The 16,220-nt window shown below is 40.0% G+C and overlaps 1 protein-coding gene across 2 annotated transcripts in view; it reads right to left on the bottom strand.

Annotated features, from left to right (window-relative positions):
* Positions 1 to 16,220, bottom strand: part of WDR25 (WD repeat domain 25) — a 77,498-nt gene that overhangs the window by 27,895 nt on the left and 33,383 nt on the right. For both annotated transcript variants that reach the window (XM_076345462.1, XM_076345463.1), the window contains exon 3: positions 8,109 to 8,256. In XM_076345462.1, the coding sequence (XP_076201577.1) occupies positions 8,109 to 8,256 (148 nt within the window). The remainder of the gene's footprint in view (positions 1 to 8,108; positions 8,257 to 16,220) is intronic.

Genomic DNA, 16,220 nt, shown 5'->3' with positions numbered 1-16,220 from the left:
AATAAAACAAACCAGATTTAAGTGACCACATTATATATAATCTGAACTTTCCTTCAAAACCAACAGCTTAATTTCAGTTTCCTGGCCATGGTAATGTGAAAACTTTCAAAATAATGGGGAATTTAAATTCTCCATTATAACTCTGAGGATGTTATGTTTGAAATTAAACTCAGTCTATGAACTAAAATACAACTGCAGCATTTGGCAACATAGGAAATGTGCCAAAATTTCTTGGAACATTGCCTCTGTCATAATATTAAAAAAATGAAAAGTATCTACAATATGCAAATAGTATCAACCCAGCCAATGTTCTGCCTATGCTATTGTACCAATTCATTTGTGACTAATGAAAAATCCACTGATGAATAAAACATATATTCCAAAAATAAAATAGTTATAAATAAATTTTTAAAATACAGTTACCTTTCTAAAGTTGGTAGAGCATGTCCATTACATCTGGACGTAATAGAAGTTAAATGACAAGTGTACTTGACCTAGAATTGTTTTAAAAGCAATTTTTTTTCAGTGCTCTCTGAATATACCACTACTTACTACTCTGTAAATAACAAAGTGTCTGAACTATCACTAGTAGAAAATGACTGCAAGTGTGGTGTTAGTAGAGATGCACAAAACCAGGGAGTCTCACTGGTTCAGAGTGCTGCATTATTATCACATTTGTGAAACCTTTCAAAAAGCTTTATTTTTATACAGACATAATGTATATAAAATAAGACAATAAAAAAAATTAATCAGTAATCTTCACAGGCAGCTCAGCTGCAGTTTCTGGATCTACTAATATTTATGAAACCCCATATTGCAGTACTGAACTTGCCTCATGCAAACTGTAGCCACAGAACCACTGATGTGAATGACGCATGAATAACCTTGAGTTCCTTAAACATTTTATGCATATTTTGCATCAGACCCATACTCTGAATATGTATAACAGTTTTCAAGAAAACCATATTTGTGGAGCGTCTTAGCTTGACATCCTGGTGTCATGACAATGGATGACCATTTAAGATAATAAATGACAAACTATAAAAAATGAATTTAGAAAAAGACGACTTAGAATCATAGAATCATAGAATCATTGAGGTTGGAAAAGACCTCTAAGATCATCAAGTCCAACCATCAACCCACCACCACCATGCCCACTAAACCATGTCCCTAAGCGCCTCATCTACACGTCTTTTAAATACTTCCAGGGATGGGGACTCAACCACCTCCCTGGGCAGCCTCTTCCAATGTTTAACCACTCTTTCAGGAAAGAAATTTTTCCTCACGTCCAATCTAAACCTCCCCTGGCGCAACTTGAGGCCATTTCCTCTCGTCCTATCGCTTATTACTTGGGAGAAGAGACCGACCCCCACCTCGCTACAACCTCCTTTCAGGGAGTTGTAGAGAGCGATGAGGTCTCCCCTCAGCCTCCTCTTCTCCAGGCTAAACAACCCCAGTTCCCTCAGCCGCTCCTCATAAGACTTGTTCTCCAGACCCCTCACCAGCCTCGTTGCCCTTCTCTGGACACGCTCCAGCACCTCAACGTCCTTCTTGTAGTGAGGGGCCCAAAACTGAACACAGTATTCGAGGTGCGGCCTCACCAGTGCCAAGTACAGGGGCACGATCACTTCCCTACTCCTGCTGGCCACACTAGTTCTGATACAGGCCAGGATGCCATTGGCCTTCTTGGCCGCCTGGGCACACTGCCGGCTCATGTTCAGCCGGCTGTCGACCAACACCCCCAGGTCCTTTTCCGCCAGGCAGCTTTCAAGCCACTCTTCCCCAAGCCTGTAGTGCTGCATGGGGTTGTTGTGGCCGAAATGCAGGACCCGGCACTTGGCCTTGTTGAACCTCATACAGTTGGCCTCGGCCCATCAATCCAGCCTGTCCAGGTCCCTCTGCAGAGCCTTCCTACCCTCGAGCAGATCAACACTCCCGCCCAACTTGGTGCCATCTGCAAACTTACTGAGGGTGCACTCGATCCCCTCATCCAGATCATTGATAAAGATATTGAACAAGACCGGCCCCAAAACTGAGCCCTGGGGAACACCGCTCGTGACCGGCCGCCAACTGGATGTAACTCCATTCACCACAACTCTCTGGGCCCGGCCGTCCAGCCAGTTTTTGACCCAGCGCAGAGTACACCTGTCTAAGCCGTGAGCCGCCAGCTTCTCGAGGAGAATGCTGTGGGAGACGGTGTCAAAGGCCTTACTGAAGTCCAGGTAGACCACATCCACAGCCTTTCCCTCGTCCACTAGGCGGGTCACCTGGTCATAGAAGGAGATCAGGTTGGTCAAGCAGGACCTGCCTCTCATGAACCCGTGCTGGCTGGGCCTGATCCCCTGGTTGTCCAGCTCATGCCTTGTGAGCGCCTTCAAGATGAACCGCTCCATAATCTTCCCCGGCACCGAGGTCAGGCTGACAGGTCTGTAGTTCCCCGGATCCTCCTTCCGGCCCTTCTTGTAGATGGGCGTCACATTGGCAAGCCTCCAGTCGCCCGGGACCTCCCCCGTTAACCAGGACTGCTGATAAATGGTGGAGAGTGGCTTGGCGAGCACCTCCGCCAGCTCCCTCAGCACTCTTGGGTGGATCCCATCCGGCCCCGTAGACTTGTGAGCATCCAGGTGGCGTAGCAGGTCATTGACTGCTTCCTCTTGGATTATGGAGGGTTCATCCTGGTCGCCGTCCCCGTCTTCCAGCTCGGGGGGCCGAGCACCCTGAGGATAACTGGTCTGACTGTTAAAGACTGAGGCAAAGAAGGCATTGAGTACCTCAGCCTTTTCCTCATCCTCGGTGACAATGTTCCCCCCCACATCCAATAAAGGATGGAGATTCTCCTTGGCTCTCTTCTTGTCATTAATATATTTGTAAAAGCTTTTTTTGTTGTCTCTAACGACAGCGGCCAGATTGCGTTCTAGCTGGGCTTTTGCCTTTCTCATTTCTTCTCTGCATGACCTAATGAGATCCCTGTACTCTTCTTGACTCGCCTGCCCCTTCTTCCACAAGTGGTAAACTCTCCTTTTTTTCCTGAGTCCCAGCAAGAGCTCCCCGTTCAGCCAGGCCGGTCGCCTTCCCCGCCCGTTCTTCTTACAGCGTATGGGGACAGCCTGCTCCTGCGCCTTTAAGACTTCCTTCTTGAAGATCATCCAGCCTTCCTGGACCCCTTTGCCCTTCAGGACCATCTCCCAAGGGACTCTCTCAACCAGCGTCCTGAACAGGCCAAAGTCCGCCCTCTGGAAGTCCATGGTTGTGGTTTTGCTGCCCCCCCTCCTTACTTCACCAAGAATCGAGAATTCTACCATTTCATGGTCACTAAGCCCAAGACGGCCTCCGACCACCACATCTCCCACCAGTCCTTCTCTGTTTGTAAACAGCAGGTCGAGCGAGGCACCTCCCCTGGTAGGCTCCCTTACCAGCTGTGTCAGGAAGTTGTCTTCCACACACTCCAGGAACCTCCTAGACTGCTTCCTCTCTGCCGTGTTGTATTTCCAGCAGACGTCCAGGAAGTTGAAGTCCCCCACGAGAACAAGGGCTAGCGATTGAGAGACTTGTGCCAGCCACTTGTAGAATGCTTCATCTGCCCCTTCATCCTGGTTGGGTGGTCTATAACAGACCCCCAGCAGGATATCTGCCTCATTGGCCTTCCCCCTCATCCTTACCCATAAACACTCAACCATATCATCATTACAATCATTGAGCTCTATACAATCAAAACACTCCCTAACATACAGGGCCACCCCACCGCCTCTCCTTCCTCGCCTGTCCCTTCTGAAGAGTCTATAGCCATCCATTGCAGCACTCCAATCATGAGTCACCCCACCGTGTTTCTGTGATGGCGACTAAGTCATATCTCCCGCTGCACAATGGCTTCCAGCTCCTCCTGTTTGCCGCCTGTGCTGCGTGCATTGGTGTAGATGCACTTGAGCTGGGCTATCGATTTCACCCCCAGCATCGGCATGCCACCCCTAGGCTCATCTCTAGTGAGCCTGGTTTTATCCCCTTCCCCCTTTGAACCTAGTTTAAAGCCCTCTCAATGAGCCCTGCCAATTCATGAGCCCTGTGAGACAGCTGGACTCCATCTGTCGCCAGCAGGCCCAGTGCCGTGTAAACCTCCCCATGATCAAAAAAGCCAAAATTCTGCTGATGGCACCAGCCCCTGAGCCACGTGTTGATCAGGTGTGTTTTCCTGCTCCTTTCAGTATCCTTCCCTGCCACTGTAGGGATAGAAGAAAACACTACCTGTGCTCCCGATCCTTCAACCAGTCGCCCCAGTGCCCTGAAGTCCCTTTTGATCACTGCAGGACTTCTCTCTGCAACCTCATCACTGTCAGCCTGTATAACCAACAGCGGGTAGTAGTCGGAAGGCCGTACCAGACCAGGGAGCTTCCTAGTGATGTCTCTGACCCGGAAATTTACTTGTACAACAGCATCTATTTTCACCAAACCAGGACAAGTGTGAACTCCTTGTACCTCAATAATTTGAATTCTTCTCTTTCCCTGTTCTTCATCATAGCATCAACAAATCATGTGGGTTGGACCTCCAGGGGTCATCTAGTCCAAACGCCTACTCAAAATAGGTCCAGCTGCAGCAGGTTACTTAGGGGTCTGTCCACTGAAGTTCTGAGTATCTCCAAGTATAGAGACACCACGGCCTCTCTGGACAGCCTGTTTTAGTGTTTTATGATCCTTGATTTGAGCCAAAAAGTTTCCTGTGTTCCTACATTTGTCCTTTGTCTCTCATCCTTTCACTGCACATCTCTGAGAAGAGCCTGGCATCATCTTCTCTATGTACTAGGTAAACACTTGCTAATCTGGCCTGGGATGAAGTTGACCACCTTTGCTGCAAGAGATCACTGCTGGTTCATATTCAGCACCAGGACGCCCAGGTATTTTTCTGCAAAGCTGCTTTCTAGCCAGTTTAGCACCAGCCTGTTCTGTTGCAGAGGATTACTCCATTCCAGATGCAGGACTTTGCATTTGTCCTTGTTGAACTTCATGAGGTTCCTATCAGCCCATTTTTCCTGCTTGCAGCATCTTAGATCTTCTTATATATAAGAAATTTCATTAAATACACTTGACAAGGGGAAGAAGTTTGATGGTGTAAAACTGCAGGATAAGATTTCATGGATGTGTCTTCTACACTTACATCAGGATTTCTATGCCAACAACAACAAAATTTCTGCTTTGTGATTAATGAGATTTCAGTGTTTGCTTCTATTCTGATCTTGTTCAGATCACAAAGATTAAAAAAAAAGAAATCACTCCAGAAAATGCAATATCCTAGGACAAAGGATACCCAAACTTAAGTCCAAGCTTAGAAACAAAATTTCCTGGAGAATTTATTCTAGAACAGTTTGTTACAACAATGCTGGTACATTCCTTTGAAGAATCTCATAACTAGCTGTCATCAGATCCAGAACAAACAATTAGCTAGACTACAATTTTGATTTAATAGGGCAGAAACAATGTTCCTAACAGAAAAACAACACAAAATGACAAAAAAAATACCCAGCTGAGCAGCTTGATACCGCTCATGTACTAAGCTGTATTTGCAACCTTTCCTAAACTTTTAAAAGTAATTATCTTCAGATGTTAGGTTTCTTTTGGTGAAGGACATGTAGCAATTTCTGTAACACAGACGTAATATGTAAAATCTATACTGAAAACAAAGATGAGAAAGATTAGACTTTAGCAAATCTGACTAAAAAAATGTTGAACCAGAACAACGTACACAAGAGATGAGCATAGAGCCTTAGAGACAGCATTATTATTTATAATATCCCACCGGCATGCATTTACTGCATTTAAACACACTGGTAGTTAGTTCAGTCTAGCAATGGAAAGTAATTAAGACCAAAGTCCAAAAAAGTATCTAAAAGTCCTCTGTGAAGGAACAGTTCTAACATCTATCTGAAGTTAATCAAAGAAGAAATCATCTCAGCACTGATGAAGAGTGAGGAGGAATGAATGATTCAGTGAACTAATGTAAATCAAAATCTTATAGCTGCCTTAGTGTTTTTCAAATGGAAATGAGGCTTTTTATATCAAATTGATTTGGATTCCAGAGGCAAACTGCTTGCCCTGTTTCTCTGAAAAAAATTGACTGAAATGTATGAAAAAAAAGAGTAACTTTACAACAGGGAAGGAAATCAGAAACTGGCCTGCATGCGTAGGAAATCAGAATAAAATTCCAATCACTCATATCATACTTTTCCAAATGAGGTGTGTATCACTGAAAGTCAGGTCCAAACATCAACATTACAACTGCAGTTCACAGGAGCTACAAGGAATCCTGTATCCTTGAATTAAGGCAATAATGAATATCTGGTATTTTCAAGGATTATAAGCATTCATTTTGCCTTTACACATACAGTTTATTTAAGTAGTTAGAAATACTACATAACTCACCAGTCAGTAAGGAAAGAACCATTTATAAGCTTATCTGTTCTGAAACTTGGTAAATATAATTTGTTACTGTTGTCATTGCCTAAAACACTAGAAATACCTTCTTTCAAATGAACCACTACAATCAACTTAATCCAGACTATTATCCCATTACTGGATAGTTAAGTCGAAGAGATGTTAGAAATTAAAGTATATGATTAAAATTACATATCTTTGGAATTTGTTCTATGATTTTTTAAAATGAGATTTTCCCCACAGTAGTCCCTTCGAATGACTCAGGCACATAAAATCTATTCTACTGCTATAAATCCCATTAACGGCAGTAGCCATTCTGTTTAGAATTTGTAAGCAATACAGTCAAAATTAAATCCCCTTGGATTAGTAAGATTCAGTTATATATGAGACTAGAAACGAGAAGGTTGCTGCAATGAGAATGAAAATAAAAAAAGACCAGAAGTCTGACAAAATTAACAACTTAGTATATTAACCTCATGTACTACTACTACATCAGATATATAAAGCTCTTTTCCCATTACACAACCTGAATATTCTTGAAACATCAATATGCCATAACTGTGTCACATTTTACATTCCCAAACTACAACAGCTCCCTTCCAGCCATCACTGAATTTAAATAATTCTCGTATGACAAATGTTGAGAAAAATAAATTCTTAGAGCATAGGAAAAAATCTTCTTTTCATGCGAACAATATTCACAAATTTCCTTGGCCACTTTCCCAGTTCATCTGAATAGGACTTCTGCTCTCCAGATATTCACATACAATGTACTTCTTACTTTTATGTATGAGAAAACCCTCCTAGACAAGAACTTCTTGTAATTTTTGTAAGGATTTCTTTTGTAGTCTTGCAAAAAAATATTGCACCTTTGCAGGAGTTAAACATTTACAAATAAATTAAGTGGCAAAAATAAAATTGCATCTCTTCAGTTGACAAGGTACTATTTTAGGCCTAATCCTTCATTTATACACACACAGAGGTGCCCTATTATGTACAGCCCCAATGAATGCTACTGTATGAATGCTGATAACATACATAAAGGAGAGAAGAAATATAGCTGACAGAAGTACTTTAGTTTGTGAAGGAGACATGAGGAGAGACAGCATCCAGAAAATTAGTTGTTAAGGTCACAACAATCAAATCCCAAATCAAATTCACAACTGCATCAAAGCAACACAGGTTCAGTCTCAAGGTTTCATACCAGAATTTAATTTTCTATACTCCTAATTAAGGTCCTATTCAGGGAAAAAAAAAAAAAAATCACGTAATTAACTTCAAGCACAAACTTAAAACCAACCCAACTGAGAATGAGGTACAAGCCTATGTTTAAATTACCCATATGTATAAATGTTACTGAAGTCAGCCTTAAGAGGTTCTTCAAACGCTTTAATGAATGATCATGACAGAGCATAAAAAATACATGCTTCATTCTGTTCATCTGTGCAGTATCTGATGACAGAAGTTACATGTGATCATGAAGTTAAAGATAGCTCAGTTTTCTTAAATATCTCCAACTACCCTTAATCGCTTAGATTTTTTTTTCAGTGAGGACACGTTTCAACAATTCTAACTTTGATCTATAGATTTTATCTATATTTTCAGAAGAAAGAATAAGGCTAACGAGATCCAAAGTTATCTGTACTCAATAAAGATAGGGCTATAATGCACCCTTATGAGACCTTTACCTGTTTCTACATCTGTTAAATGCAACATGGAATCAAAGCCCCCACTGAGGATCCTTCTTCCACAAGACGACCACCGGGCAGCTCGAACAGCACAGGAGTGACAGGAATATGTTTTTAAACAGCAACCTGTATCCACAGCATCCCATACCTAAAAAGAAGGATAAGGACAACTTTATAAAGAATCACAATATTTTTTTCAATGTACTGATAAGGAGCTACAGCAAATCATCGTGGCTGAGAAAGCTTTGCATTCCAAAGTTGTATCTGCTAAACTGTAAAATTCTGTTTGAAATAATTGCACAGTTGATTAGAATTAGGGCATTTAATTAACAAGGCACAAATCAGTAACACATTTTTATGACTTCTATGATTTCTTGAAATGTCTACATTGCTCTCAATGGCAATTCACGTTATACTTTTCAATTCATAATGCTGTCCTATCTCTGTGCAGGGATGTATCCAAATACATTTTCCCTTTAAATCATTTTTCTTCCAAATTTTTGTCTGTATCATATCTTGCTTTCCATCGAGTAAGAGGAATCCTAGCAGATTACAGCTTTCACATCTGCCTATAGATAGGTTATTATATTTCTCACTCAGTTTGTAATTTTAAGTAGAATTTTAGCTTAACTTCACTGAGGAGGCAGATAAGAATATCATCATGCATCTACATGGAGATTTCTAAGGACTGGTCTAAGTCCTCTCATTTTTCAGTTTCTTCTGGACAGAATTAGGTTGATGCTGAGCACTTCTGAAAATCCTATTCTACCAGTTATCCAAATTTTTTTTAAGTATATAAAAGCTAATATTTTCAGAACATAAATAGTTCTGCTCATATTTTTAAAATAATTTTTAAAGAGAAAGGCAGTTGTTTCCAAATAATATATTTTAGAAAATAGAACTAGTCTGAATTATAATTTCAGTTAGTAAATATAGTTCACAATAATCAAAATCACATCCTTTTCATGGTGCTCTTTTTGTCCTAGTTTTAAGACAAAATTAGACGTTTAGCAACAAATGACCCATATAAAGGTCCAGTATGCTCACTTCCGTGAGAGAAGGCTAAATATCAAAACTATTTTCCCTCTGAATATTCTGCTTCAGTAAAAGCTAGATTATAAAATATCTTATGATTGTATGATACAATATAATACCTGTTGAATTGTCTAATAAAATGGCTACCAAATGCTATAACCATACCAGTAAATCCTACATTTTATTACTTCCAAAATTAGTAGTACAAATAAATCACACTTTGACAGTGCTTCATGATAGTTTTATTGCAGTTTCAGTAAACCCAAGGCAGTTTATTGCTTTAAAGTAATCATTTTACTTCATGGTACTTGTCTTTGCAATTAGTCATTTTCATCCTGCAAAAACCTGCAGGATGAAAACAACACTGCATATAAGCTTAGAAGGTTATTCTGAATTTTGTCTATTCTAATCAATTTCTCAATTCTAAGAGTGTTTATATAATGCTGGGAACAGACTAGGCAATTAACAGAATAAAAAAAAAAACAAAACTTTTTTTAGAGTGAGATCAAATTCAACCTTCATGTATGTTGACACAAGAGCACTGAAGTTAGTACCAAAATAAAACTGACTGCATGCTTGTGTATTTTAAAGGATGTTAAAAACAAAAACAACTCAGTAAATCAGAAAACATAAGTAGATGTTTGCTTTCTTGTGGCAACAGCACAATTCACAATACAGGAGAATGTAAAGGGGCAGAAAAAAGCAAGACTTTTGGTAATGTATTTTAATCTTCAATTATATTTTCTTCTACTGGACAAAAAGGACTCGCTGACAATATCATTGTTATATAGTCCATCCTCAGAAGACAACATTCCATTATAGAAAATTATTTCATCAAAGTATCTTCTAGCACGGAGTGTAGTTCTGCAATGCAAAGCAACCAATTATCATTAATTACTTGAATAGTCAGTTAAGACTGGAACCGTGATGGCCACACCCTAAGTATTCTACCCTATCCACAAGAAAAGAAATCAAGAAAATTTTAGTATTAAACTGCTTTTGAAAGTAAGTTTCTCTGCTTTAATGAGTTTTAATGATCATTTCAAGCTTCACAGTATTAAAAAAGGGTTAATTGTGTCTTGGAGGGTTTTTAATATGAAGAAGCTAATGAATGAATCAAGATTAAAGTAAAACCAGGTGGTACATGCTTCAGATATTTTTCTGTCATGTGTTAGTGATTAAGTATGAAAACTCAATTTTCACAAGAAGGATGAAGTAAAGCAAGTTCAACAGCACTGATTAAAAAAAAGCTGTATAAATGGAAAAAGCGCATGCCTAAAGCTGCACATTTCCCTCCATTATGTAAAACAGACTCTTGTGGATGAGACCACTGACCATGCACAAGGGACAAGTTACCGAATACCACAACTCTCTCCACTGTTACGCTTTCCATCAGCTCTTTTTGCTCAGGTAATGGTGGTTCTGCGATGTCTCCTGGAATTAGAGCCGCATGGGCAAGGCAGTCTTGACTGAGGAAATTCACTTAGTTTATTGCCAATTAACATAAACTCTTAATTACAGATTCAAGTATTGAGGAAAAAAGATCAAGAGTTAAACGAGCACTTAGGGGAGCTCCTTCCCTCCCCAGGCCCCACTTCAGTCCAGCACTTCTCCTCCCCTATTCCTACCCCAGCTTCCTCTGTTTTCACCAGGCGTTACGCTTGGTCCCTTCCACATCCCTTTGGTGAGACAACAGCCATCGCAGGAGGCTGGGGCCAGGGCTCAGAGGTTTCTTGTTGCCTCTCCTTGCGTCTTACTCTTTTCGTCCCCTGCTCTTTGCTTCTTACTGCTTCTCTGCTCCTTCTCTCCAGACGTACATCTCTTCCCCTATCTCCTCCCATCACCTTATGTGTATCCTCACACACATCCTCATGTTTCCTCATGTGTGTCCTTGTGTCCTCTGTCCTCAGCAGCTGCTCCTTTTCTTCAATATGTATGAACAGAGGCACCACATGCTCCTCTGAAGTTCTGGCCCACGGTGAGTTGTCTTCATCCATTTCAGAGTGAGCTGAAACCAGCTGTAGCAGCGCCGGGCAGCTCACGACCTCCTCCCACACAGGGGAACCCTGCAGCCCCTGCTACCAAACCCCGCAGTTTATGCCCCATACAAGCAGCCAGTTCAGACAGAAAGTTAGGACAGACCACCATCAAGATATGGTCCAATGCAAATTCACTGGAGCCCATGAATGTGCTTTTAATAAAGGTGAGACGTGCCACTTCTGCTGTGGCTTCACAGCTTAACGGACAGAGAAGTCAAACAAGGCAAGCAGAAGAGGATGGCAGACCCTGTCCTGCTGTGCAGTGGCAATGCTCTGCAAGCTTCATCTGGGCGCATTCAATCCTAGGTATGGTTCCATATGACCTGCCTGGGATTTTCCTTCAAGTCTCACATCTGCTGAATTTAGCTCAGTGTAACTTTGATACATTAGTGTGCGCCCTGTTGCAAGGAGGATACTGTGCAGTGCATCCCCAGAAAAATTTCAGAGTTTTAAGTTTCAATATTCATCTTCCACAGGAAAAGGGAAGCTCTACTTGCTATTTGCAAGAAGTGGTATTTGATATTTACAGTTAGCTCTTCAGCAATCACTTAAGAGATGCAGCCATGCCCACAGAAAGTCATATAAAGGTGTGCCATTGCATATCAAGAAACAGAAATGGGTGTGCAGAACCCAAACCAAGGCAATTAAAGGACAAGCTATGCCCCTTCTGCACGAATCAGAAATTATGAAAAAGTGGGAGCTATGAATGCTCAGCTGTAACAGAATGTGTCTGTCCCAAGCTACAAACACTGTTCTTTCTCTAGAAGTGACAGAGATGTTAACTGTGTTACACCCACAAAATGGAGAATCTACTGGTTTTTGTTACCAAGGAGAGATGCTTCAAATCCCATCACAGCATCATCACAAAGCCACCATCAAGTCTACATTTTCTTAGAGAGTCTGTTCAAGTAGTTTCCCATTCCTGTGGTATGGCATTTCTACTGCTTAATCATAATAAGGGGAAAATGTGGCTAGAGGGAGAGTTCCAGCATACTCCAAAGCTTCAGATGAATGTCTACTCAGTAGCTGGTGCTCGCTCTGTATAGGCAGCCGCTGTCATTAAAAAAAGGAGGAAGGGGGTTGCAAAGGAGTGAGTCCTTTGCATGTGAGTTTGCCTCTCTCTGCCAAACACTCAGATGCCAGATTAACAGATTCTCCAGGATGAAAGGCATTTCAGGGTTTTTCTTTCAACTGAGATAGTCAAGTGTTTCAAGAACAACTTGTGTGGAAATTATTTTTTTTCAGTCTTTCTTTCTTCACTTTTTCCATATGCTGGATATGCTGGCTCAAACCAGGATGGAACAATAAGCCTGAAAGACTGCATGGGCATAACCAGCAGAGTTGATTGAAATAACCCGTATCCTCAAAGAGCATCCAACATGATGCCTGAACCCAGAAACATGTTCTCTACATTACCAAGGTAAATAATAAACAGACACTAATCAACTGGTTTAGAGCATGGCAATTCTGCAAAGAATATAGAACTAGGTTACAATATAGCCACCGGACTTCAACCTCAAAAGAAAATTTTTTCAGGGCCTGGTACAAACCAGGGGACAGAGAGTCCCCTAGGAATTAGGACCATTAAAACCTTCCTATTTCAAGTGAGTGAAGCTGTTGATCATGCCTTCTCTGCCAAAAAGTAACATGAATTGCAGACTATTACAGAAGAGGATCCCAAACTCATTCTTCTGAATGGCATCTACATATGAGCTCAGAAAAAGGATTTGTATCCAAGAACAGCCTAAGGCTGAAGGCAAAGGCTGCAACAATATAATTTTAAAAGTCACAGTTCTAACAACTACAGCTTTAATTTTAAAGTAAGTGTTTTTAAGAAATTAAGTGTCTTAGAACTATTTAGAAAGTTGTATTTTAAATACCAAAGGCTGCTAACTTTAAGCATACCTAATAATAAATACCTTTAAAATAAAGGTTTATAAAATAAACTCATAGATCTACATGGAATAAAGGTTTACATACTTAGTACATAATAAATTACTTGGGCAGTGGGAACAGGTTAATAAAAAATACACAGGCTGAGATACATATCTTCTTTCACAGGCATTTAAACATGTATATCAAGTATTACAGGACTAGACGCTATCATGCATCTGTCTGAAAGGAGGACAGATTTATATTCAATTATTTTTACCAAGAGATCAACTGTTTTAAGTGTTGTTGCTTGACTTCAAAACTCAGATCTTATAGACAGTATTATTTCTAGATGAAATACTAAATTCTCATTAAACCTGAGGTTGTTCTTTTTTCTTGTGATGTCAGATGTGATTTTAATTGCTCAGTTAAAAATTTAAAAGCACACATTTCAGCCTGCTATTCTGAAAATACTGCTTATTGCCACACATTCAAGCAATGTTTTACATTATAAACAGTAATCAGTCCATCCTATCCCTTTACAAAGAATCTTGAAAACAATGAAATATGCAACTGTTATTAGGAAAAAGGCATATATTACTGTCTTATCTCCCCTAAATCTATGATTATAAACTAATGAACTCTCCAACATTTGAAAGAAATAAACAGCCAAGACTCGAAGCTTTGAAATTAGCTAGTTATTTTAAAATATTTTCTTCAATGCCTTTCTGGCATTAAGGTATCAAGACCACTTTAATTGCATTTTTTCCAATTTTACTAAAATTGGCTTAAATGTGTCACTCTGGTTCATATTTCACTACTAGTTCTTACTCTTCTGTACTTCACTATTTATAACATCGCCTTTCCATTTCTTTTCCATCAACTGCTTTCATTTAATTTCCTCTCATAGTATAGAAAGTATGGTGGTTACATAGTTATCTGCTAGGATTAATATATGGGGCTAAAATGGCAGGTACAAACAGCCAAGTGACAAAATTATACTAGAGATTTCTTTACAAAAGCAATTTTCTTTTTACTTTCTCTGAGGCATGTTGTAATTCAATTGCTCTTTCACATTCTTCATAGTATTTGGAAATAAAGGCTTTAGAAGTTGCTTTCCTGTATAGCTTAGGAATGTTGTGAAAATACTGTAACCAGCATTTTAGGTAATATAACCAGACCTCCTCACCCTCAAGATCAAAACTTCACAAATCATGTAAGCAACTAAACAATATAACAGATGAGATTTATTATAGATGATATGTTTCCAGATCCTGTTTTCTGACTGAAAGCTTTCAGGAAAGCAGCCCCTGAAAATAAAGTACTTTGGGTTGAAGATAATAAAAACTCTCTTGGTAAGTCACAAAAGAAAGCAGGAGAGGGTAAGCATTTGATACTCAAGTAAATAGCAGCCACAGAAGAACGTTCAGGGGTCCACTAGGCTGTCAACCAGCTCATAGGACACAGAATAAAGGCTTTTATCTTACTGACCGTCCAAACTAGGCATTCATTCCTGGAAAAAAAGTCACAGCAACATAAGCAGAGTAACCAAAACAATGTGAGAACTCATCTAGCATGTGAAGACTGATAAATTAGGAATTAGGCACGTCTCTTCCATTGTCGTTCTATGATTATCTATAATGCGTTTGCCTCCAAGCAAATTAGATTGCAGAAAAGAAAATATAGCAGCCTTACTTTTAGAAAGAGAAAGGTGCATCTATTCAAACAGACAGTCACTAATTGCACAATGAACCCAAGAACAATGATTCAATTGTCATAAATTAGAGGTTGGAAGCAAGTATCAGGAATTAAGTTGTACGCATTTTGAATTTGCATGCATAAAGGAACTACAGCAGATCCAATCAAGAATACTAAACAAGAAATTAATTTCTGCAGCATGCATAACAAAATTAAAAACTTTTTTAACGGAGCGATTCAAGTTAATTTCAACATAACTTCCATACTAAAATAACAGAACTCTTCCCCCTCCATTCAACCACGTTGTGCCATTCTTCTGTAATTACCAACTTCCTCTGTCAATGGCTCCTACTACACGAACGACAGCAACAAATTGTTTCCAACTTCTCGATCAATCTAAATACAAAGATGGCATTTAAGAAACAGCCCTGTTCAAGGATGATGTGGGATAGTATTGAGTTACAGGAAGCACGAAGAATTACTATGCTTCGACTAGAACATATGCTGCTCCCTTCCAAAACATGCTCAGGTTGCTCCATAGACTTGTGAAGTTGAAGAGACATGACCCTCTCCTTTCCCTTTTTGGAATAACATTGCTCCCTGGTGCAAGGAGAAAAAAACTGATTTTTTTTTTTCTTTTTTTTTAACTGCAGAACTGAATTCATCTCTGAAATTTGAACGTCATATCTGCTAACATGCACAGATTCAAGACAATGGTACTCCCTGAACCATACTGCTTTTCTGATCTCTTCAATATCTAAATCCTGTAATTTCTAATAAATACAGTAAAGAAGGAAGCCCCACACTATCTACAGAAAATCATGCCTTTTCTAGTTTGCAAAGCAGACTCAGAACTGTAGTTTAAAAGGTTCTTCAAAAGTCAATGGGCCAAAGGGCAGCAGTCCCACGGAAAAATTACAAAAGGGTATTTGCTGCTGCTACTTCTTCAGATTCTCCACTTGGATGAGGTGCAGCTTTGGGCAGGATTGCAAGAGTTAAAAGTGCCCCTTGGGTACCTCTAACCAACAGCAGTAAGGGTAAGAAGTCACTCACCTGCACAGGTACGTTCTTTTTTTCATAGAATCGAGGCAAGAGAAAGCCAGGAAAAAAGCAACAAATGGCTGAAAAGCAATAAATAGCCAAGGATTAGAGTTGGTAGGTGTGCCTAAGCCTCTCCAAGCCACTGTGTGATTCAAAAAAATCTGATCTTGAATGGGCATGTAATGTAATATGTATAAATTCCTAGAGTAACTACAGGAAGATTTAGAATGTTTCATTGTTGTTTCAATTAGTGTCTTCTTAAAATAGTGAGCTAAATGTTATAGTTTTAGTAGAAGGTAAAATTTGTTGAAAGGAGAATTACAAAATGGATCACTGCCTTTGCACTCTTTTGTCTAAACATGTAGTTAAACTGTGTGAAAACTAAGAGCTAAGGTCCAGGAAAAACTACGAGCTAAGGTCTAGCTTA

The sequence above is a fragment of the Aptenodytes patagonicus genome, chromosome 7 (genome assembly GCF_965638725.1).
Source record: "Aptenodytes patagonicus chromosome 7, bAptPat1.pri.cur, whole genome shotgun sequence".
In the NCBI taxonomy this organism is placed as follows: domain Eukaryota; kingdom Metazoa; phylum Chordata; class Aves; order Sphenisciformes; family Spheniscidae; genus Aptenodytes; species Aptenodytes patagonicus.
Note: the sequence above shows the minus strand (reverse complement) of the source record. Positions and strands in the feature narration are given on the sequence as shown.